Below are 26,030 nucleotides of genomic sequence, written 5' to 3'. Positions count from 1 at the left end.
GTTTCCTCTTAGATCTCCAGAAAGAACTGGATAGTATAATGAAAACTGAACTATCATGGTTAGGCAGAGTAGCAGCCTTCCAGCAGCATGTGCTCCCTAAGCTTCTCTATTTATTATGAATTCTCCCATTGGACCTTCCCAGCTCCTTTTTTAACACTGTCAACAAGCTACTGAATAAGTTTATTTGGAAGAAAGGTCCACCCCGCATTGCTAAGTCAATAATGTCCAAATTTAGGAAAGTGGGCGGCCTAAACCTCCCAAATATCTATGATTACTATCTTGCCACTAGAGTACACCAACTCAAGGAATGGTGGGCCGCTGATAACCCCAAACACTGGGTCCACATTGAGCAGACCCTTGCCCCAACCCATAACTTAAAGGCAATATTGTTAGCTTCCCTTTTCAAGGAGGTACCATCACAATCCCTCCCGTATTTACTTTCCACCTCCTTGAAAGCCTGGAAAAGATATCATGGTGGCGATCGTGGAACGATCGCTTCCATAGCAAAAGTCATACCAATAGAGGCGCTGCAATACCTCATTCCTGATCTCTCTTTAGAGGGATGGAGAGAGGGAGGAGTAGTAACGGTTGCTGATTTGCTCCACCTGAAGGATCTTGACTCCTTTGAGAATTTGCAAAACCGGTTCAAAATACATAAAAATGACTTTTATAAGTATCTGAGGATTCGCCACCTATTAGCTACTAACCCTACGCTCATGGTTCATTCACATGCGGAGCTCCTGAACCAATGGAACTTGACACACTCCAAGTGGAAGGGAATTCGCCCTCTCTATACGTTCTTAGGCAACAAAAACTCCTTTGTAAAAACCACTCCCATTATCTCATGGGAACATGATCTAGGCCGCGATATCCCCCCAGCGCAGTGGTCCACAGCTATTACCTATGCGACTAAACGACTAAAATGCGTATCTCACCTTGAAGCTTACTCGAAAACTCTACTCAGATGGTATTTTACTCCTTTGAAACTGAGCCGCATTTATCCTGGCTTGGAGCCGCTGTGCTGGAGGGGATGTGCGGTAGGGGGTCCCTTATACATATACTATGGAGCTGTCTTCTGCTAAAAGATTTATGGTCTAGCATTTTCCAACTAGTGGCAAAGGTAGCAGGCCGTGAGCTAGATAGAGACCCGGCTTTGGCCTTACTTTTTGTTAATATTACGAAAATCCCGTACAATTTTAGGACCATTGCTATGCATCTATTTCTGGCCACGAAATTGGCTATAACTAGGTACTGGAGAAGCCCAACAATTCCGACTATACAGGAAATCATTAAATCAGTAGACACTACTAGGTCTTTTGAAAAAATTATAGCACACAAAGGCTTTATGTTATGCAGATTTGAAAGGGAATGGGCACAGTGGACCAACACATCCAATGATCAACAAATTGACACTAATAAACTCTAAACACAAGTGTCGTTTACTTATATAACAATCTGCTCGCACTGATTGCTGCTTATGATGTACACCCCAAAGCCTTGGTCTTCTATACAAACTCTGCCTCTTTTCTTTTCTTTTCCACTTTGGTTATTTTTCCCATGTTTATTTTGTAAGACATTGTTATTGGAATGTACTGATGTTATACCAAACTGTTTTATGGATGTAATCATTGGAGTACATGATATTATCTTGATCCTGCGAACAATGCACACTAATGTAATATAACCCGTTGCACGGGTAATATGTACGATTCCTTTGATCACTGTATTCTTTGGATATATGAAAAAATTTCTCAATAAAGATATATTGAAAGATAAAGAGAAGACTGCACCAAGTAAATACAGAGGGTTCACTGCACGTTGCAAGCCACTCCTAAGCCTCAAGAAAAAGAAGGCTAGATTGGACTTTGCTAAAAAAAACATCTTAAAAAACCAGCACACTGGAAGAAAATTCTTTGGACAGATGAAATCAAGATCAACCTCTACCAGAATGATGGAAAGAAAAAAGTTTGGCGAAGGCATGGTACAGCTCATGATCCAAAGCATACCACATAATCTGTAAAACACGGCGGAGGCAGTGTGATGGCTTGGGCATGCATGGCTGCTGGTGGCGCTGGGTCCCTATTGTTTATTGATGATGTGACACAGGACAGAAGCAGTCAGATGGATCCTGGGGTTTTCAGAGACATACTGTGTGCTTAAATGCAGCCAAACTGATTGGTCAATGACCCAAAACATAAAGCCAAAGCAACCCAGGTGTTCATTAAAGCTTAGAAGTGGAATATTCTTGAATGGCCAAGTCAGTCACCTGATCTGAACCCAATAGAGCATGCATTTCACTTGTTAAAGACTAAACTAAAGACAGAAAGGCCCACAAACAAACAGCAACTGAAAACCGCTGCAGTAAAGGCCTGGCCGAGCATTAAAAAAGGGGAAACACAGCATCTGGTGATGTCCATTAGCTCAGGACTTCAGGCAGTCATTGCCAACAGAGAGTTTTAAACCAAGTATTAGAAATGAACATTTTATTTACAATTATTTAATTTGTCCAATTACTTTTGAGCCCCTGAAATGAAGGTATTGAGTTTAAAAAATGCTTTAGTTTGTCACATTTTTGTGCAATCATTTTGTTCAACCTACTGAATTAAAGCTGAAAGTCTGAACTTTAACTTCATCTGAATTGTTTTGTTCAAAATCCATTCTGGTAATGTACAGAACAAAAATTAGAAAAATGTTGTCTCTGTCCAAATATATATGGACCTAACTGTATGTTTATACTACTCCCCGGGCAACTACTTACTGCTGTCAGCAGTTTGGCATGGTCAAAACTGCTGACAGACTTCCTTTAAACATTCAGAGTGTTTATATAAATGCAGAGAATTAAAGAATATAGAATACATACTTTTTTACATTACCCGTTGTTTCAACACCAGATACTCTCCTACACATTGCGTCATAGACCTGTGAACCATCCATGCCTGTGTAAAAAACATAAACCTATTATCCAAAGGAAACAGTGACACTTGCCCGTGTGCTGTATGGTATTGCAGCTCATCCCAATTCAGCCAATAGATAAATGTATAGCTGTTTCTTATAAGAAAAAATTCTTTACTTGTAAAAAAAAAAATATATATATATATATATATATATATATATATATATATATATACAGTACGGTCCAAAAGTTTGGACACAACTTCTCATTCAAAGAGTTTTCTTTATTTTAATGACTATGAAGGCATCAAAACTATGAATTAACACATGTGGAATTATATACATAACAAACAAGTGTGAAACAACAGAAAATATGTCATATTATAGGTTCTTCAAAGTAGCCACCTTTTGCTTTGATTACTGCTTTGCACACTCTTGGTATTCTCTTGATAAGCTTCATGAGGTAGTCCCCTGAAATGGTCTTCCAACAGTCTTGAAGGAGTTCCCAGAGATGCTTAGCACTTGTTGGCCCTTTTGCCTTCACTCTGCGGTCCAGTTCACCCCAAACCATCTCGATTGGGTTCAGGTCCGGTGACTGTGGAGGCCAGGTCATCTGGCGCAGCACCCCATCACTCTCCTTCATGGTCAAATAGCCCTTACTTTCAAAGTTTTCCAAATTTTTCGGCTGACTGACTGACCTTCATTTCTTAAAGTAATGATGGCCACTCGTTTTTCTTTACTTAGCTGCTTTTTTCTTGCCATAATACCAATTCTAACAGTCTATTCAGTAGGACTATCAGCTGTGTATCCACCTGACTTCTCCTCAACGCAACTGATGGTCCCAACCCCATTTATAAGGCAAGAAATCCCACTTATTAAACCTGACAGGGCACACCTGTGAAGTGAAAACCATTTCAGGGGACTACCTCTTGAAGCTCATCAAGAGAATGCCAAGAGTGTGCAAAGCAGTAATCAAAGCAAAAGGTGGCTACTTTGAAGAACCTAGAATATGACATATTTTCAGTTGTTTCACACTTGTTTGTTATGTATATAATTCCACATGTGTTAATTCATAGTTTTGATGCCTTCAGTGTGAATCTACAATTTTCATAGTCATGAAAATAAAGAAAACTCTTTGAATGAGAAGGTGTGTCCAAACTTTTGGTCTGTACTGTACATTTACAACATGCACATGGATGTCAATATATAAGATCATATCTATCAAGTGCCACCCTGTGATTGGTAAGAAAATTATAAGTGGAATCTTATTTAGATTGAGCTACACTTTTGTGTGATGTATTACTTGCAGGATTGAGGAAATATGCGATGGAATATATACTGTATTTTTTGCTTTATAAGATACACCTGATGATAAAATGTACTCTAAGTTTTAGAGGAGAAAAATAAGAAAAAAATATTTTTCATCAGACCGCATATCAGATCCTCAGATCAGACCCCCACATCAACCCTTTTCATAACTTCAGAGTATCCATAACTTCAGATTAATGGGACAACAGTCACATGAGGCAGATTTGTTGCAGAAGTTTCTGCAAGTGAAAATCAGTTCCATTCATCTCAATGAGAATGTTTTGTAAAGTACATGGGTCGCTACCAAACCATGCAAATGAATAGGACAGTTGAAGCAACAATTCTGCTCGGTGTGAACATACCGTTCCCATCATCCTTTTATTAAAGGGGCTGTCCCACAAAAACATATTCTAGATTTTTCAAACCAGTTCCTGAATCTGAATATTTTTGTATTTGTATGTAATTAAAAATTTTGCATAGCCACTGAGATATTCACAGAAATCGATCTGTATAGCGCCACCTGCTGTTTGACAATTTTTCTAAATTCTCTGCCTCACTCATTGATGGTTAACATACAGTACAGACCAAAAGTTTGGACACACCTTCTCATTCAAAGAGTTTTCTTAATTTTCATGACTATGAAAATTGTAGATTCACACTGAAGGCATCAAAACTATGAATTAACACATGTGGAAATATATACATAACAAACAAGTGTGAAACAACTGAAAATATGTCATATTCTAGGTTCTTCAAAGTAGCCACCTTTTGCTTTGACTACTGCTTTGCACACCCTTGGCATTCTCTTGATGAGCTTCAAGAGGTAGTCCCCTGAAATGGTTTTCACTTTATAGGTGTGCCCTGTCAGGTTTAATAAGTGGGATTTCTTGCCTTATAAATGGGGTTGGGACCATCAGTTGCGTTGAGGAGAAGTCAGGTGGATACACAGCTGATAGTCCTACTGAATAAACTGTTAGAATTTGTGTTATGGCAAGAAAAAAGCAGCTAAGTAAAGAAAAATGAGTGGCCATCATTACTTTAAGAAATGAAGGTCAGTCAGTCAGCCAAAAAATTGGGAAAACTTTGAAAGTAAGGGCTATTTGACCATGAAGGAGGGTGATGGGGTACTGCGCCAGATGACCTGGCCTCCACAGTCACCGGACCTGAACCCAATCGAGATGGTTTGGGGTGAGCTGGACCGCAGAGTGAAAGCAAAAGGGCCAACAAGTGCTAAGCATCTCTGGGAACTCCTTCAAGACTGTTGGAAGACCATTTCAGGGGACTACCTCTTGAAGCTCATCAAGAGAATGTCAAGAGTGTGCAAAGCAGTAATCAAAGCAAAAGGTGGCTACTTTGAAGAACCTAGAATATGACATATTTTCAGTTGTTTCACACTTGTTTGTTATGTATATAATTCCACATGTGTTAATTTATAGTTTTGATTCCTTCATAGTCATGAAAATAAAGAAAACTCTTTGAATGAGAAGGTGTGTCCAAACTTTTGGTCTGTACTGTACATGCTCAGTTCCATCATTTAACTGCCACCAGCTGCAGCAGAAAGGGCACTCCTCATAAGAAAGTGCACGGGTCCTAGCTGCCAACTTGAAATAAATCTAGGAGAGCGAATGCATAAAAAAATAGGGAGATCACTGGATCCATGTGAGGTACAGGCTGGTTCTAAGTTTATTAGAAAGAGATTACCATGTACTATATAATGTCTGATTTTTATTCTTTACATTACTCATGGGATAAGATGCTGTGAGAGACTATTTTTGTATGATTTTGTAATAAATTAATACTTATGTTTCAGAATATGTTAGAAGTAAGACAAAGTTTAGCGTCATTCTGTTGTCTCCAACTATTTTCTCTCTAAGGCCCCTTTCACATGGGGCGAGGATTCCGCGCGGATGCGATGCGTGAGGTGAACGCATTGCACCCGCACTGAATCCTCACCCATTCATTTCTATGGGGCAGTGCACACGAGCGGTGATTTTCACGCATCACTTGTGCATTGCGTGAAAATCGGAGCATGCTCCTCTTTGTGCGTTTTTCACGTAACGCATGCCCCATAGAAATAAATGGGGTTGCGTTAAAATCGCAAGCCCTTGCAAGCAAGTGCGGATGCGGTGCGATTTTCACGCACGGTTGCTAGGAGACGATCGGGATGGGGACCCGATCATTATTATTTTCCCTTATAACATGGTTATAAGTGAAAATAATAACATTCGGAATACAGAATGAATAGTAAAATAGGGCTGGATGGGTTAAAAAAAATAAAAAAAATAATTTAACTCACCTTAATCCACTTGCTCGCGCAGCCCGGCTTCTCTTCTGTCTTCTTTTTTGCTGTGTGCAGGAAAAGGACCTGTGGTGACATCACTCCAGTCATCACATGGTCCGTCACATGATCTTTTACCATGGTGATGGATCATGTGATGACCGGAGTGACGTCACCACAGGTCCTTTTCCTGCACACAGCAAAAAGTGGATTAAGGTGAGTTAAATTATTTTATTTATTTTTTTAACCCCTCCAGCGCTATTGTACTATGCTATTATTTTCCCTTATAACCATGTTATAAGGGAAAATAATACAATCTACAGAACACCGATCCCAAGCCCGAACTTCTGTGAAGAAGTTCGGGTTTGGGTACCAAACATGTGCGATTTTTATCACGCGAGTGCAAAATGCATTACAATGTTTTGCACTCGCGCAGAAAAATCGTGCATGTTCCCGCAACGCATCCGCACCTTTTCCCGCAACGCCCGTGTGAAAGAGGCCTAAGGGTTGGACTGGTCCACCATGAGATCCTAAGATGGGCCTGTATGTGTCTCACCAGGTAATTTACGTTTCACCATTCAGGGAGTTAATGCACAAATAACTTTACAGTTCAATTAAAAAGAGAAAACATTTTTCCAATGCTCATAGATTAATTCAATTTAAGATCTTGCACCAATTGTATTATACGCCAAAAATGCAAGCGAAATTCCCCCAAAATAAAGGCAGAGATTGCTGCTGCCCTAAATGTGGATATGTGAATGCGGATTACGGCCACCTACTTTGGAATTGTAATAAACTAAAAAAGTACTGGGAACAGGTCTTTGTAACCCTACAAAAGGAGTCCTCTATGATATATAATCCTGGGATGTTGACAGTGATATTGGGATACTTTGCTCCAGAAATGGTAATCCCGGTCCGGGTCAGACAGATCTGGATGAGGGGTTTGATGGTGGCAAAAGTTATCCTAATTAAACACTGGGGCTCTGTCTCCCCGCCCTCGCTAAACGAATGGATCCTGTACCTTAAGCAAATTAGAATGTTTGAGGATATGGAAAGGAAACGGAGAGCGGCAGGTGTGACTGTTTAGCTATTATTAATACTGTAATTGTGGGTATATTTGATAGAGCTGCTCTGACGACAGCCAATCGGGGGGGAGGGGGGAGGTTATAGTTGTATTCTCTGTATATTAATTTTGAATCTATAGTGATATTTATAATTTAGGCAGGATCCAGCCTCTCTTTATAGGGTAGTTGATTGTTGCTTATAATGGCTACCCTATGTTGATTGTCTTGCTTACAATAATGTACTGTTTTTCCTTGTGTTTTAAAAAAAAGAAAATAAATATTTAATAAAAAAATTTAAAAAAAAGAGAAAACATTAGCTATGTGAAAGGCGGGTTCTCTGAATAATTTTCTCTTGATGGCCTAAGAAACTTCAGCCTAAAACTACTATTGGCTTTTTAATTATGCCTACATTTTGAATGAGCATACTGTAAAAGACATTATCCATTTCCTTAAAATCGGAGTCACTGTACGTGTCTGTATATCATACCTTTAAACTGCAGCTTTGAAAAGCGGAGTTCTTTGTCATGATCTCTTAGCAGATAATGGAAATCTTCCCAAGTCAACTCATTCTTATTCTCAAATCCTGCCTCCTTAAACATAACTTCTATCGCCTGCTCCGCTTGGTCTTTTGTAAGACAGTTGTTAGAGATTTCAATCAAAGATCTGAAATAAATAAATGGCAAATGTTACCTTCATATTGCACGGCCTTACTGGAGATAAGCTGGCTATGCACATTAGGTAAATGATTAGCATTAGACTGCTGTATCTGAGTTGCTTTTTGCTCTGAACTTTTTATAAGTGTTAGGCCCCTTTCACACGGGCGAGTTTTCTGCATGAGGTGAACACATTGCACCCGCACTGAATCCGGACCTATTCATTTCTATGGGGCTGTGCACATGAGCGGTGATTTTCACGCATCACTTGTGCGTTGCGTGAAAATCACAGCAAGCTCTATTTTGTGCGTTTTTCACGCAACGCAGGCCCCATAGAAATGAATGGGACTGCGTGAAAATCGCAAGCATCCGCAAGCAAGTACAGATGCGGTGCAATTTTCACGCACGGTTGCTAGGAGACGATCGGGATGGGGACCCGATTATTATTATTTTCCCTTATAACATGGTTATAAAGGGAAAATAATAGCATCCTTAATACAGAATGCATAGTACAATAGGGCTGGAGGGGTTAATAAATTTAACTCACCTTAATCCACTTGATCGCGCAGCAGCTTCTCTTCTGTCTTCTTTCTTCAGGACCTGGGTAAAGGACCTGTGATGACGTCACTGCGCTAATCACGTGGTCCGTCACATGATCAATCACCATGGTAAAAGATCATGTGATGAGCGCAGGGATGTGATCATGTGATGAGCGCATGTGATGAGGGAAAATAATACAATCTACCCAGCACCTAACCCAAATCGGAACTTCTGGGAAGAAGTTTGGGTTTGTGTACCAAACATGCCGATTTTTCTCACGAGCGTGCAAAACGCATTACAATGTTTTGCACTCGTGCGGAAAAATCGTGCATTTTCCCGCAGCGCACCCGCATCTTATCCGGGCAAAAAACATGACGCCCATGTGAAAGAGGCCTTAAGGCATTAAAAGTAGTGGGTTCAAAAACACTAAAGAGATGCAGAATCATTGCATTTTTCTCTGTGCAGGTTCTACTCCTGGCTTTGGCTTATAGATAATGATACAAAATACTGACCAAAATACAATCAATGTGACCGTGACCCTTGTCTCCAAAACCAGGTGTATTCCATTTGAGAGGATATAACCTTATTTCAGCACAGTGTGGAAGCTTACATTGAATTGACCTTAAACCTTTGGCTTAAGGCTTGTTCACATCTGTGTTGGAAGCTCCATTGTCCTTCAAAATGACTGGACTAAAATGTCCTGCACACAGGACTTTTTTTGTTCGGTAAACAGGATCCTGAACGGAAATTGAACAGATTCCACTGTAGTCAATTTATTCTGTACCTGTCTTTGTACAAGTTCCCAATTTTTTTTTGAGTTTCTCCTTTTTGATAATAAACTTAGATATAATGAGCTCTGGGACCCCCACATTGTTCTCGTTAAGCAAGCAACAGTGGTCAGTGTGTGAATGATTCTCTCCATTAACAGTCATTAGGACAAATTCACACATCGATGTTTCAGTTGTATTATTCATTTTTATTTCTCGCACATGTCACAGCCTGACCATGGACTTAACTAACATGATCTCATAGCATCAATAACAACACTTACAGAACACCGATGAACCTAGCCTGAGGGCGTTGTAGAAACTGCTGTGGTAAGTGGCGTACCTTCAATGGAAGCAGTGATTACATCTGTATGGTGGAGTTTTATCAATATACTGTATGTATGCCAGTTGGTTGTTGTAAATACTTAGGAAAAATATGCTTTTCAGAGTGAGCACTATATTTTGGAGTCAGATAAAGTGGATGAGGCCAAGGGCAAATTATTTTGTGCTTTGTGTTCTGGGCTGTATGGGAATGTTTGACACACACATACTGGGAAACTGGATGGGGCAGGGGGGCCCATACTAATTTTGCTATGGGGCCCTAGGCGATTTAAGTGCACACCTAGCTTAAAAATGTAGCTCTCTTGGATAAGGTCAGTTTGAAAAACAGGTTTCTAGTGACAGGTGGATATTAACATAGTTTCAAAAATTACTCTGATGATTGTTTGCAATGGTAGACTTCTGTCTGACAAAAATGTGATTAACCAGGTTGAAAAAAAATTCAGCCGTTGTCAGCAGAAGCTACGTGTGTTTGGCATGATCAGACGATCATTTGCCTTTGTGCTGAAAAAAAAAAATGCTGAAATGGAGATTTATGAAAAGTTGTGTAAAAAACTGGTTTAGTTGTTCAAGGCAGCCAATAAACTAAAATACCACCTTTCAATTTCCAAAAGAGCTCCGAAAAAGCTGGAATCTGATTGGTTTCTAGGGGAAACGAAGTCAGTTTTTCTTTCCACTAGTTTTGATAACTCTTAGGGCGGGTTCACATCACAGTTATGAATTAAATTTTTGTTTTCCATTACAACATGGTTATAATGGAAAATAACGGAATCCATAAGACGGAAGTCACAACGGAAGCCTTTAAAAGGCATTCTGTTTAGATCCTTCATAATACAAGTCTATGGGAATCATAACGGATCCGTCTGGTTCCAATTATGCAAGAAGGAAAACAAAGTCCTGTTGACAGGACTTTTTCCCTGTTTTGCATAACGGAAACCAGACAGATCCGTTATGATTGCCCATAGACTTCTATTATGACGGAAATCAAAATGGAATGGCTTTTAAAGGCTTCCGTTTTGCATTCTGTCCATTCTGTCATAATAAAAGACTATGGGCAGCATAACGGATCCATCCTGGTTTCTGTTATGTAAGACTGGACTCCTGCATAATGGAAACCAGAATGGATCCGTTATCCTGCCCATAGACTTGTATTATGAAGGATCAATACGGAATGCCTCTTAAAGGATTCTGTTTGACTTCCATTTTATGGATTCCATTATTTATCGTTATAACCATGTTATAACAGAAAACAGAAACAGAATTCATAACGGTGATGTGAACTCACCCTTATAAGTCCCTTGCTGACCAGTTTAGTCTTGCATTTTACTGATGCGATCGGTCATATGAAGAATCCCATGTATGACTAATTGGCCACAAGTAGTCTCAAGTATGACCAGCTTTGAAGTGAGACGACAATGTTTGTATAGCTCTGCTCTGCGGAATATGTTGGTGATATAAAAGTAAGTAAAATAAATAACATGCCATTACTTTAGCATTGTGAAAAATTCCTCTTTTGAAAGAAATCCATTTCCATCAATATCATACATGGTGAACATCAGTTTAGATTTTTCCTCAGGAGAACCTGCAATTAAATACAAATTAAAATAATACACATAAGATAGACCAAGATATGTAACTGTAATATAAGAAATCATCTGCAATACAAACGACACACAGAACCTGGACCTCATAGTAGTCCTGGTACTACTAACCTTTCATTAAAATTAATAAAATATTTAAAAATTCTCTGAATGAAAGATATCCATTTCCATCTTCATCTGCCAAAGAGAACATTGACTCCACAAACAAGGACTGAGGCTTAAGTCCCAGAGAATCTGCAAACTCTGTTCTGGTCAGTTCACATTTAAGAGCCTCTCTGACTTTCAAGGAGCTTTCTGCAGTGAAACTTTCAATGCCTGATTGATCAATGTGAAGAACCTGCAGTGTTTACAAAATGGGTACACGAGAAATAAAAAGAAAAGAAACATATGCTAGGATGAATATATGGAATACATACAAATATATTAGGTGTATGGAGAAATTTCAACTAACAAGTTAAAAATGCCCATTAAGCGTCTATCCATTTGGTTTAGTGGGTAATATTAAGTATCTAGATAGAACATGTTTCTATCAGAGAAACAAAATGTTAAACTGTTAAAATAATCAGTTTTAGTAAGTCACTTAAAATATAAATATGTACACCCCAAACAAAATAAACATTGGGTAGACCACGTGGATAAACATCACTGATACAGATATATTCTATAAAGCTCTCCCATTCCTCATAGCTCAGAGGCTAGTTCCTGTGCTGTCTGCTAAATAACCCCCCATTTTCCCCCAACAAAAAAAGTTACTTATCACTCCAAAGCTGGCAAATCATGATGCTGACACCAGATGGTTTGATGCCAAACCATTGTGGTGTCTGATTTAACATATGTCAACATCTGTTTCACACCTTAGTCCCATAAATGAGCCAAGTATTGTTGAGGGAAATGTGTTGGGACATGTGGATCTGTTGAGTAACTTGGCTGGTATCTATTTTGATGTGGGGGGAGTATATTTTTAGATTTTGAATGACATACTGTAATATAGGGCTATTTGTTTCTGTGATCGTGTTTTGAACGCTTGTAACTGATTAGCATTTTCAACTGTGAAAATATAAAGGTAGAACTTATTCTATAAAATAACTTTTTTTTCTTTTTTTTTCTTTAGTTGTGACCCAATGTGTCACTTGAACAGGTACAGCTTAGGGCTAAAGTGGCCTCCTGGTATTAAGCCTTTAACTCCTATACAGGAACCTGGACTTCACTGCAGAGAAAAAAAAACTGCAGAGAAACCACAAGGCCACTGCCTCCTGGAGTAGTCTCTGTTCAAGTGACTGCTGGCCCACTAGGGACAAGAGGCACCAGTGTGGAAAACCTAAGAAGCTTGCAAAACCATAGTCAGGGACAGACTGAGTTCAGGGCAAGGAGAGTATGTGAAATCCAGTAAACAGTCTGAGGTCAGGGCAGGCTGTCAGTATGAAAATCAGGCAGAAGTAGAGACAGGCAGCAAAGGGTCAAAATTTCTAAAGTCGGTATACGGGCAACCAAACATAAACAGCATACCTTTTCAGGAACTAGAGGACTGGAACCTTTTGCTCAGGTATATTCCCATTGGGGAAGGTGCTTTAAGTACTCTAAGGTGGCCAGCCATAGGCTGGTGAAGATTAGGGTGCATTCGCTTGACCGTTAACAGCTGGAGGATGTGCATGAGCTATGGGCAGAGTGAACGTGGCCTAGCTGACAAGAAGCAGGCTGCAGCCTATGTGGAGGAATTACACCAGTGAAGAGTACTTCATGTCTCCTCATGAGCTCCATTCCCAAAAGAGATTCAGCTGAAGATCTTATTAGATATATTCAGGATCATAATCCCTGACAAGTAGGAGAGGAGGATGAGTTAGCTCTTTACCTCAGTGTTGTGAAGTAACTTGTCCTCCTGTGTAATTAGGACAGTTTTTTTTGTATAATAGGACGGTGGCCATTTTATTTATCCTAATCATTGCTCCCTAGACAAAATGAGCCATTATAACTAATGAAAGGTTTTTAGGAATGTATTTATAACAATGGAATATTTAAGTTTTTTTTTTTTTCTTAATTCTCGGAGAACCCCTTTAAGATGGGCCATCCTACAATAGATGTATATACACCATATCATTAAGATCCTGGTAATAAGGCTAAGCACTGAGAAACAGGATCACAGTGCCCTTTATCAGCATGTAATCTATATAGAGAGTAACAATTGAAAGTAATCATCTCCACTTATTAGCCAATATTTACTAATCCTATAGATGTAAGCTTACACAGGCTGTCTGGGCCTAAACCAGATTTATCACAGGGGCTCAGGCTGGATGATAAATGTGGTGCAGGGATAGACACTTTTCTCTGACTCTATACCAACTATTGGCTGACTTTGACACAATTTTTTATGCCAGAATTATGGCACATTTTGGCCCATATTAGACTCCACCCCTTTAACACAAAGCCAAATCTAAGACCTATGAGCATGTTGGAAAAAAGTGCAGAAGCCCAAGATATAACAATTTGCTCCACATTTTAGACAGGTATTTGGCATAGACACATTAGTAAATCTGGGCCATTGTGCTTTCCATTGTATAATACTATCCAACCAATTTTAGGCTGTTATCAAGATTTCTTTATTTTCTTTGAGGCCACTTGATTACTGTATTTTTGCCAATGATATTTAAAAAAAATGAAAGTAATAAGCTAATTAATTCTGCTCACTGTTTATGAAGACCACACCTAGGTACATGAGCCAGAAGGAAGATGCTGTCATGAATTATGCATGAAAGCAACAGGGAGTTGAGAGAGATGTGCGGCCTGATTTACATGTTTGCCCAGTGATTTCCATCAGTGATTGTTCGCCAAAATCAAGTGCGTTTAAAAATACAGAAGAGGAGCAAATCTTTCCATTATACAGTCCTGATCAAAAGTTTAAGACCACTTGAAAAATGGCAAAAAATCATATTTAGCATGGCTGGATCTTAACAAGGTTCCAAGTAGAGCTTCATGGGAGTGAGACAAAACATTTTTTGAGCATTCAATTTAATGAAATCAACAAATAAACTGAAACAGGCTGTTTTTCAGCTGATCAAAAGTTTAGAACCACACCTCCAAAAAAAAACTAAACCCCCCCCAAAGCAGAAATCCAACTTCCAAACATGAACTCAGTAATGAGTAGCTCTGCCGTTATTGTTTATCACTTCAAAAATTTGTTTTGGCATGCTTGATGCAAGAGTTTCCATAGGTGAGTGGGAACATTTCTCCAAGTGGTGAAGATGGCCGCACGAAGGCCATCTACTGTCTGGAACTGTTGTCCATTTTTATAAACTTCCCTTGCCATCCATCGCCTAAGGTTCTCAATTGGATTTAGATCAGGGGAACATGCAGGATGGGCCAAAAGAGTGATGTTATTCTCCTGGAAGAAGTCCCTTGTCCTGCGGGCATTGTGTACTGTAGCGTTGTCCTGTTGAAAAACCCAGTCGTTACCACACAGACGAGGGCCCTCAGTCATGAGGAATGCTCTCTGCAACATCTGGACATAGCCAGCGGCCGTTTGACGCCCCTGCACTTCCTGAAGCTCCATTATTCCACTGAAGAAAAAAGCACCCCAGACCATTATGGCGCCCCCTCCACTGTGGCGCTTAGAAAACATCTCAGGTCGGATCTGCTTGACATGCCAGTAACATTGGAAACCATCAGGACCATCAAGGTTACATTTTTTCTCATCACAGAATAAAACTTTCTTCCACCTTTGAATGTCCCATGTTTGGTGCTCTCTTGCAAAGTCCAAACAAGCAGTTCTGTGGCGTTCAAGGAGACAAGGTCTTTGAAGACGTTTTTTGTTTTTGAAGCCCTTCAGTCTCAGATGCCGTCTGATGGTTATGGGGCTGCAGTCAGCACCAGTAAGGGCCTTAATTTGGGTCGAGGATCGTCCAGTGTCTTGACGGACAGCCAATTGGATCCTCCGGCTCAGTGCTGATGAAATTTTTTTGGGTCTTCCACTTGACTTTTTTGTTCCATAACCCTCAGGATCATTTAAGAAATTCCAAATGACTGTATTACTGCATCCCACCTGAGCAGTGATGGCACGCTGTGAGAGACCCCGCTTATGCAGTTCAACAACCCGACCACGTTCAAAAAGGGAGAGTTTTTTTGCCCTTGCCATCACAACGTGTGACTACCTGACAGAAAATGACAATGAATCCACATCTTTGCACAGATTTGGCCTTTTAAAGGCATATGGTCCTAAAATTTGGATCAGCTGAAAAACAGCCTGTTTCAGTTTAATCGTTATTTTCAATTAATTGAATGCTCAAAAAATGTTTTGTCTCACTCTCATTTCTTCTTGTTGCATGTTGAAGCTCTACTTGGATCCAACAATGTAAAATATGATTTTTTGCCATTTTTCAAGTGGTCTTAATCTTTTGATCAGGACTGTACTTTATCTCTGTGTAGCCTCCACTCCTGGTTATGTCTCACAATCACTGATGATAATCACAGGTCAAACACTGATCAAAACACTGATGTGTAATTGGCAGCACCTTTACATCGGTTCCGCAATTGAAAATTAATTCCATTCATTTGAATGTGGAGGCAAGAAGATTTTTGAAAGCTCCATTCAGGTGAATGTAACGGATTTTCAGTTGCAGGAATTTCTGCAACAAAACCTGCAGTGTGTGAGTGCATAGTGGACCTTGTTTTTCCACTGCAAGTTGGTATGGCTGTTTTTGTAACATTTTACCAATAGCATGTTTTAGTACAAGCATTTAGTTGTGTGTTTTTTTTATTTTTTTGTAACCCATGCATTTTTAAACAGAAGATTATAGACTCTCCTTTAACGTTACTTATTACATTTTTTTAAAAAGCTACTGAAAACAGAAATAGTTTTTTAGAGGTGTTTTTTTGCACCTGCAGTTTTTGTTCATTTTCATTTCTATGAGCCTGCAAAAGATGTGGACAGCACACCATCTGCTATCCGCATCCGTATGTCCATTCTGCTGCTCTGCAGAAAGATAGAACATGTCCTATACTTGTTTGCATTTCAGACAAGAATAGGCACTTCTACAATTGTACGGGACATGTGGAAAAGAAAAGTGCAGGGGGCACACGACCTGTATTCATGTTTTGCGAATCCATGGTTTTCAGACCAGAAAACACAGTCATGCGCATGAAGCCTTAAGCTGAAATTACACCTTGACTCTTTGTAGTACTACAGCCGCAGTCAAAAGCAGTAAACTAAGTTGTACAATCACTGCAGCTGTTACTTAACAGTTAAAGGGGTTGGTCACTATTACTAGTTGCACATATGCTGTGAACAATGTATGCCTGCTGCTAGTAACAAGCATTATTAAACCATCTATGCTGATGGTTTAATATACTTAAGGCCTCTTGCACACGGCCGTGTGTCCCCCATGGCCGTATTGCGGGGTCTGCAATACACAGGACACCGGCTGCGTGCATTCCGCATGATGGATGTGGACCCATTCACTTGAAAGGGTCCGCAAATCAGGAGATGTGGTGCGGAAGCACGGATCAGAACCCCACGGAAGCACTATGGAGTGCTTTCGTGGGGTTTCGTTCCGTGCTTCCATTCCGCAAAAAGATAGAACTTGTCCTATCATTTTTTCGGAACGGGCGGATCACAGATCCTATTCAAGTGAATGGCGTCGCGATCCGCATGGCCCACGGTTGGTGCCCGTGCATTGCGGACCGCAAATTGCACACAGCGCATTGTGGTCTATAGTGATGAGCAGTATAGGCAATATTCGTTTTTGCAATATTTCGCGAATTTTTTACCTAATATTCACAATAAATTTGCAAATTCTAGAATTCGGGATCTCCAGTCATTATTTTCTTGATTGCGAAAATCGGCAATGTAATATGCGCGTATTGTGCACGCAATACAGGCGTGGGTCACTTTTGCTACATTTTTCAAGCTGGTAGAAGTTTCCTGAGACTGTAGAAAATACACAGTACAGTAATTCCTATCACACTACCTAACACCCTTAACTGGAACCTATCAGCTACACTATATCACAATGATACTGTTCTCTCTCTCAGAACCTCAAAATACTGCTGAAAATGGCTGCTGGGGAGTTTCCTATATTGTAAGGGTAGGCAACTTTATTATTGGTTGCTAGGGATGTTGCTAAGCTCAGACAAAGACATTGCAGCCTTCTCATTGGCCCACAAGCAAGAAGGGAGGTTACTGATGAAAAAAAAAATCTAGAATATTCTCGATTACGAAGATATAGCACTATATTCTACATCTTCACAAATTCTCGAAGTGCTGATATTCGCGCAAAAAATTTTTGATTTGAATATTCGCGATCAACACTAATACTTAATTTATGTTTTAATGTAGGTACGCTTACCTACAGTACTTCTCGGTGCTCCACTGACAAAATAGCCACTGATGGATAGCCTCCTTGTGCGGTCCATCGCCAGTATAAGTGAATAGAGACTGCTGAAAGACAGGGCCATCCATCACCAGCCATTTTGGGAGCACAGCACTGGGAAGCAGACGTGCAAACCTAAATTAGGCATATGTCTGCAATTCTCAATATATGTGCAGCTAGTAATAGGGTCCATTCAAACGTCCACAAAATGGGGCCACATCCATTCCGCTATTTTGCAGAACGGGTGCAGACCCATTCATTTTCAATTGGGCCGTAAAAGATGCAAACAGCACACCGTGCTGTCCGCATCCGTACTTCCGTTCCGTGGCCCCGCAAATAAATAGAACATGTCCTATACTTGTCCGCAGCCATGGACAAGAAAAGGCATTTCTATCATAGTGCCGGCCATGTGCGGTCCACAAAATGCAGAACGCACATGGCCAGTGTCTGTGTTTTGCTGATCCGCAATTTGCGGACAGCAAAACAGTTAAGGACATGTGAATGGACCCATAGACAGTGACCAACCCTTTAAAAATCAAGAACTTGCTGTAGAATGTTGTACAAATTCTGTCATGAATGGTAGGGACCAGTGCAACCCTGTACACCACCCACACCACTGTCCCTACTTACTTGCACAATCCACCCTAAATGGGGCCAACAACCTGGCGATGGTCCCTGACTTGAGTGCATGGGCCTAAACCTAAATGGGTAAAAGAGTAGTTAGACATAAAGAGGTCAAAACCAGAGAGGCAAAACCAGGACCGGATCATAAACCAGAAATATACAGCAGAGTGAAACCAGGAGACAACATCAGAGACACAGTCAGAAGGCAAAGGTGAGGTCACAATTAACTATCAGAGTCTAATACCAGAGTCCAAAATCAAGCAAGGTCAAATAACAAGTAAAGTTATATACTGGGAGGTCAAGTCAGAGGCAAAAACAGTAATTGGAAGCAATGTCAGGGAAACAGGAAAAAGTTCAGAGGAACAAATACAAAACTAGCTAGTAAGGCAGGAATACTAATCACAGGCACTTTCTTTAACCACTGTTCCCCGTCATTGTGCCCGCTCCATACAATGGAATGCGACTCGTTACAAAGAAATTCATAAGGAATTGAATTTCTTGTCGTAGTTCGGCGAAGCAGCCAAATCGAATTTTTTAAAACTTCGCTCATCACTAGTTTTTAGTATAGTTTTTCTCCACATTTACATTTTTTGTGGTGTTTTTGCAGTGTTTTTGAGATAAACATGCCAGTTCCAGATGCTAGCTGAGGGACTATGGGAAATATGAAATGCAGAACACACAAGCCTTTTTGGCTGCGTGTATTTTTCTTAACTAAGTGTCTTTAATTCTGACTTCTTTTTAAAATGCAGCCTGCTGTAGCTTTTGTTTTCTGGCATTTTATCAACACTTTCTCTATAGAGGAAAAATGCCACGAAGAAAACGCTAGTGGGGAGACACACTGGTTGCAAAAAAAAACTGGAACCTCCACAAAAAAACATATCAAAAATCACAGGTGGCCAAAAAAGGTAGTAGTGGTTTCAAAATGCCAGTGCCAAATCCTTAGTGTGCTTTTACATACAGTATTTTCACTACAAAAAAAAGCCTGTTCGCTCTACATTTCATACTTCCAGCAGATTCTATTCAATATCTGGAGCTGGCCTTTTTTTTCTAAAAACACTACAAAAAACACCAATAAAAAAACCTATGTGTTACACCAGCTGTAGGCTGATTTCAAATGGGCGACTGTGGCTCAGGAAAAACGTGTGGTGGCTGTATTTCCTGGACCATGGGTAGGCCGACCTGAAGGTGGTAATTTATGATGCTGTGAATTCCAATCCAGCTACGTGTCTACTGTCCTGAACTCACACCCTCATTTGAATACAGAACTGTAGACACGAGGTCATGCTGGCGCTCATAACATCATAGATCACTAGGACATAGTGAGTTTGGGTTAGTGGTTAGTCCGGTAAATGAAACAATCTCAAGGATTTTTATTACTGATGTTTTAAAATGTTCCATCACATTATGCAACTATTTCTGATAATGTGATGCACAAAGTCTAACTTACTTGAGCAAAAGATTGCCTGAAAAAAGTTTCCAGTATCTGGCTTCTCTGCTTTTTTGTGACGGTTTCTTTAAGTAGGCTTTCCTCAGCCATTCTGCTCTCCTTTAAGGAAAATCCACGTTCTTGCAATTGATTGATAAAACTTGTGCATTCATCTTCATTGTAAAAGTATAGTACCTAGGACAAAATGAAATAACTTAAAACTTTGTGTAGGACTCCAGTGGGTTCAGGTTTTGACATCTTTAATTGAGTCCAGTAAATGAAGCTGTCCTCAAACAGAGTGATCCCAGTAGAAGGGGCTGTGACTTTACATCACTACTCACCATATCATACTCATTAGGCACTTTAACAAGCAGTGTACGGCATCCGCGATTATTAGACTGAATGACATTGAACAGCTGATGGCTTTGCATATTAATAGTTCGTATTACTGTAAACCTATTATCCAAAATTCTGATCACTTGTTGTGAAAGGATTTGTAAGAGAACAGGGCACAGTGGTTCATTTGGTCCTTGCCATTCTTGAGCTGGAAAAGAAAAAACAAAGTTACCCATCAATAGATACTAATAGATAAAAAGATATTAGATCAGATTTTTGTTATGTACTGTAACTAAATAATTCATACATAAAACAATAAAAATAATAAAATGAAATAAAATGAAAATGAAAAAAATATCTCTTATTTAACGTTATTTAAGAAACCCTTTGTCAAGGAGAATATAGTACAAGAGGTGGATGTGTTGATATTAATATGTGCCAGCACTATGCCAAGTTCCTCTGTCTTCCCAATACCATGAATATTTAGATGTGGGTGAACCTGATGGCAGGAGTTCAGCTGAAATAGATCAGAAATAAATAGAGATGAGCAGATTTGGCTGGGGTACTCTCATTGACTGTTCAGATGGCGTTGAAATTGTGAATGTGAAAGCAGCACCAACGTCCCTTTCACACGTCCCGTCCAGAATGCCTCAGCCTGTCCGCAACCACGGATGCTCCATTTGTGCAGCACCAAATGAAATAGACGGCAACATGTCCTCCAAGAAACCTTTATTCAGAATGGGTCCATAAAAATGCACAAAAAGTGCCAAAAACGGTTGAAACGTTGCACTGTTTTTTAGCACTTTTTGTACATTTTTATGGACCCATTCTGAATAAAGAATTCTTAGATGACCTGCTGCAGTCCATTTCATTTTGTTCAGATGGTGTGGTCACTGTTGACCATGGCACCTAAGGAGTTAAGTGTCTGTGACTTGACTAATTTCCTATCATGGACAGGTGCAGGTTAAGCTGTTGATCTGGCACCATATTTATATCCATGGCATCCTCTATACATGTATGCTGTCAAGCACAAGAACATAATGTGAGCCTTTGGGATCTACTGTTCACCTAATGGTGGTTGTTTTAACATATTAAGCCTACTCGAGCCTTGTCTTGTGCTCTGGACAATACAATAATAAAAGAGTAAAGACTCTTTACTCTTTTATTATTGTATTGTCGACCTATTACTCACCCAGTAAGATGCCCCAACACTCCAGTGCTGTGGTAGCTGTTGTTCCTGCCCTTCTTTGTTTAATATGCTGCCATGCTGATGTGCTCATTCACTCACATGACTGCTGCTGCCACTGATTTTGTGGGTAGACAGGCACATCATCACTGCAGCATAGTAAATAAAGCAGGACTTCAAGACCAACGGCGTGTAACTGCAAGGGATCAGGTGAGTAATGAGTTGTTTTTGTTGTTTTTTTAGTATTTTGGTCATTTTCTCCTTTTGCTGATCTCAGAAAACCCCCTTTATATGTAGCTATTGTCAACTTTCCAGGGGATAAAATGTTCAAATAGCTTGTTTTTTCATTTTATACAAATCTATCAATCATTCCCATTATTGACAAAAAGTGACCAATACCACTGAACACCCCCTTCCCCTCCCCATAGACTTTTAAAGGCAGCACTTAATCGGTAAGCTTTAGAGAGCCTTCGTCTCTCAAGACACTTTGCAGAAAATTCACAGTAAATGTTAGTTTAGGAAGGAGCGGCAAGATTAAGTGATAATTAGAGAAGGAGTCGCTTTTCTTTGATAAGATCTATTACAAAGTTTCTTTTATTCACCTGTGCTATTGATTTATGCAAACTTTGTTGAAAGTACAGTAATCATTTATTTCTAGTTGTTATAGACAACCCTGAAACTTTTTGTCAACACACTTTATGCATGTGAGTGACCATATTTAGGAGTTCAGAGCATACAGTACACAAACAACTAGATATAACAATCGCATGAAATTTTAGCATTGCCGTTGGTAATTTTTGCCACAACTCTGTATTTTGAAATATGAAAAATTATTTCACAAAAAGCTAAACAGTACAAGCAACTAGATGTAGCTATCGCAAGAAATTCTACCATTGCCATTGGTAATTCTTCCCACAACCATATATTTAGAAAATTGAGAAATTCTAGCATTGCCGTTGGCAATTATTGCCACAACTATGTTTTTTTAAATATTAAAAATTATTTCACAAAAGCTAAACACCAGGGGAACAATGTAAAATGAAGGAACTTCATACTGTGAAATGCATCATCATTAAAAATGAGTGAATCGAATCACATGAAGTGGAATTCGATCTGAATTTCAGGATAAATTCGATTCACCTCGAAGATGAATTTCCTTGTGCTTCGTGGTAGCAAATTGATTTAACCTGAAATAGTATAAAAAACAAAAAAATCATGCTTACCTCCTCCATTCGCTCGCGACGGGCCACCACCTGCTATTTTGATTGAAGATCCCGTGAGTGATGACGTAATCTCGCACCGCACGAGATTTTGCGCCAGATCTTCAAGCAAGATGGAGGCGGCAGGCCCGTTGGCGAGCAAATGGAGGCGGTAAGTATAATATAATTTTTTTTATGTTAATTTTACACCGTTTTTATACTCAGATGCCATAATTATGTATGAACGCCGCATCTGAGGGGTACAATGATGGGGGGCGGCGCTATCACAGTCCCCTGTCATTGCACCCCGTAATTCATCACGAAGCAAATTTTTTTGTAAAATTCGTCGTATCAGCCGAATCGAATTTTTCAAAATTTCGGTCATCTCTAATCATCATTCAAAGCCTGTTTACCTGCAATTCCTTCAGCGGACAGAACTTTTTTCGTACTGGTTGGAGCCTGCTTACTTTGGATCTTTTTAAAGTCTCTTTTGCGAGAATGTGCAACGACCCAGGCAATAAATAAGCTAACTGAAAGAGGAAAGGTAATATGAAAAACATGTGAGATTGAAGAGGAAACATCATCAGTATCTTAAAGGGGTGTTCCCACGAAAAATATTATACCGTTTTTGAACCAGCATCTGGATCTGAATACTTTTGTAATTGCATGTAATTAAAAATTTTGTATAGCCACTGAGTTATTCAATAAAATGTATTTGTATAGCGCCACCTCCTGTTTGTTTTTTACTTATTTCTTTGTCCTGATCACTGAGAAGGCCGCACATGCTCAGTTTTATCCTCTAACTGCCTCCTGAGCTGTGATAGGGAGAGCTGAGACACGCCCCCTGAGCTGCAGCAGAAATACACTCTCCTTGAGCTATCAGCTTGATATAAATCTAGCAGAGCAATGAATGGGGAGATCTCTGGATCCATGTGAGGTACAGGGCTGGTTCTAGCTTTGCTAGTAAGAGATTGTCATGAACTATATTATGTCTGATTATCCTTTTTTACATTAGTCATGCGATAACCCCTTTAAGATGCAGTAATTGAAGATTTATCATACATTTTTATAGAACGTTGAGTGCTGAAAACACAACAATTCCAATAGTCAGCGACTATAATTCCTGTTTCTGGTCATGCTTTTAAAATATAACTTATTTTTACTTTATTAAACAAATATTGCCACAAAAAAAACATAAAGTGAAAATTTTAAAAATACATATGGAGGGCTAGATATATTTGGGGCTGAGGGTATAGTGTCACTATCTAATCACAAAGTCAGATAATATTGCTGCATATCTCTCTAATAATGGGGTGCAGGTAGTATGATATATATCTTGTGTCTGTAGTGTCAACCGGCACCAGACACTTTGTAATCGATACTGCACTCCATTAGTTAGTTACCCTGATTAAAGTGCTATTAGCGTAGTATCAGGGCCGGTGAAAGGATTTTTGCCGCCCTAGGCAAGATAAAAATTGCCGCCCTCCCTTATCAGATAATCTGCCCATATCATGACATCACATATGTTCCACCCCTTTCTCAGCTTTTAAATAAAAAGAACTGCTAGGTTTCCCTTAGGGTTAATCCAGCTTCTTGTAGCTGTCTTTTTTTGCGGAACGGAATTGCGGACCCATACATTTCTATGGGGCCGCATGACGTGCGGCCCCGATCCGGAATTGCGGATCCGCAATTCCGATCCGGAAAAAAATAGAACATGTCCTATTCTTGTCTGCAATAGCGGACAAGAATAGGCATATTCTGTTAGAGCCGGCAATGTGCGGTCCGCAAAATGCGGAACGCACATTGCTGCTGTCCGTGTTTTGCGGATCCGTGGATCCGCAAAACACACATGGATGTGTGAATGGACCCTAAATGTGAGGTAAATTAGTTTCCAATGTAGTATTAATAACTAAACAATTACATAATAAACATATTGCATTGTCTACTTACCACCAGGACAATAAGATGATCTGCTCTCTGGCTGCAGTCTGGCTCTTGGTCTGGCTCTGGGGACTCCCTTGTCACTCTCTTCTCCCCCACTCCCTCCCTTGTCACTCTCATTATTCCACTCTGGCACCCCCCTCCCTTGTCACTCTCATTATTCCACCCCCCCTCCCTTGTCACTCTCATTATTCCCCCCCTCCCCCCTCCCTTGTCACTCTCATTATTCCCCCCCTCCCTTGTCACTCTCATTATACCCCCCCCCCCTCCTTGTCACTCTCATTATTCCACCCCGGCACCCCCCTCCCTTGTCACTGTCATTATTCCACCCCGGCACCCCCCTCCCTTGTCACTCTCATTATTCCACCCCCCCTCCCTTGTCACTCTCATTATTCCCCCCTCCCCCCTCCCTTGTCACTCTCATTATTCCCCCCCTCCCTTGTCAATCTCATTATACCCCCCTCCCTTGTCACTCTCATTATACCCCCCCCTCCCTTGTCACTGTCATTATTCCACCCCGGCACCCCCCTCCCTTGTCACTCTCATTATTCCACCCCGGGACCCCCCTCCCTTGTCACTCTCATTATTCCACCCCCCCTCCCTTGTCACTCTCATTATTCCACCCCGGCACCCCTCTCCCTTGTCACTGTCATTATTCCACCCCGGCACCCCCCTCCCTTGTCACTGTCATTATTCCCCCCCTCCCACCTCCCTTGTCACTCTCATTATTCCCCCCCCCTCCCTTGTCAATGTCATTATCCCCCCCCTTCTCAATGTCATTATTCCCCCCCCCTCCCTTGTCAATGTCATTTCCCCCCCCCTTGTCAATCTCATTAGTCCCCCCACACACACACCTCTAATGTAGCGTGGCCGAGCTAAGTGAGCACTTCCTGTCAGTCCGGCCGGGTACAGGCTACATTAACAAAAGCACAGAGCAGACACACAGAAGGCGCAGGCTGCGCAGCTATGAGCCGGCGGCCGGAGATTCAGGAGGCGCAGCATGAGGGGCGCCGCCGGCCAAACTTATATAACCAATTTTTATTTATTTTTTTACACCGACACAGGCGCCCCCTGCTAAATGGCGCCCTAGGCGACTGCCTAAGTCGCCTTACTGGTGGCGCCGGCCCTGCGTAGTATCTAGCGTCTGCCAGAATACTCTTAGTGGCTCCGCCACTTGCACTTCAAATTTTCGGCACTGCCCCTATAATGTAGCTATATGCGCGGCGTCTGCAGTTCGCCGTGCATCTATTAGCCATAATTTTTAAAAGACAAAAGAATGCAGCTCCCCCGACATGTTTCACCGCTAGATGCGGCGTCTTCAGGGGAAAAGGAGCTACTATCACCTCATTTTTTTTTTTTCTCACCCACTGTATTTCACTTTGCACTTCCAAGTTATTTAACATTTATTTATTCAGATAGTATGAAAGTCCTGTTTTTAGATATACAGTGCTGTATTCTGACTACTATACAACATTATTTTATTAGAAACATCATCTGTGTATGAAATCAACACCCCA

The 26,030-nt window shown here is 40.4% G+C and overlaps 1 protein-coding gene across 1 annotated transcript in view; it reads right to left on the bottom strand.

Moving 5' to 3' along the window:
- DUOX1 (dual oxidase 1) overlaps positions 1–26,030 on the bottom strand; it is a 278,604-nt gene that overhangs the window by 95,492 nt on the left and 157,082 nt on the right. The window contains exons 16-22 of the mRNA XM_040413827.1: positions 22,986–23,102; positions 20,193–20,395; positions 19,873–20,046; positions 11,554–11,779; positions 11,330–11,423; positions 8,030–8,205; positions 2,861–2,936 (exon numbers count right to left, since the gene is read on the bottom strand). Of these exons, the coding sequence (XP_040269761.1) occupies positions 2,861–2,936; positions 8,030–8,205; positions 11,330–11,423; positions 11,554–11,779; positions 19,873–20,046; positions 20,193–20,395; positions 22,986–23,102 (1,066 nt within the window). The remainder of the gene's footprint in view (positions 1–2,860; positions 2,937–8,029; positions 8,206–11,329; positions 11,424–11,553; positions 11,780–19,872; positions 20,047–20,192; positions 20,396–22,985; positions 23,103–26,030) is intronic.

Source organism: Bufo bufo, chromosome 1 (assembly GCF_905171765.1).
Source record: "Bufo bufo chromosome 1, aBufBuf1.1, whole genome shotgun sequence".
NCBI lineage: Eukaryota > Metazoa > Chordata > Amphibia > Anura > Bufonidae > Bufo > Bufo bufo.
The sequence above is the reverse complement of the archived record's forward strand: the minus strand, read 5'-3'. Positions and strand labels throughout refer to the sequence as shown.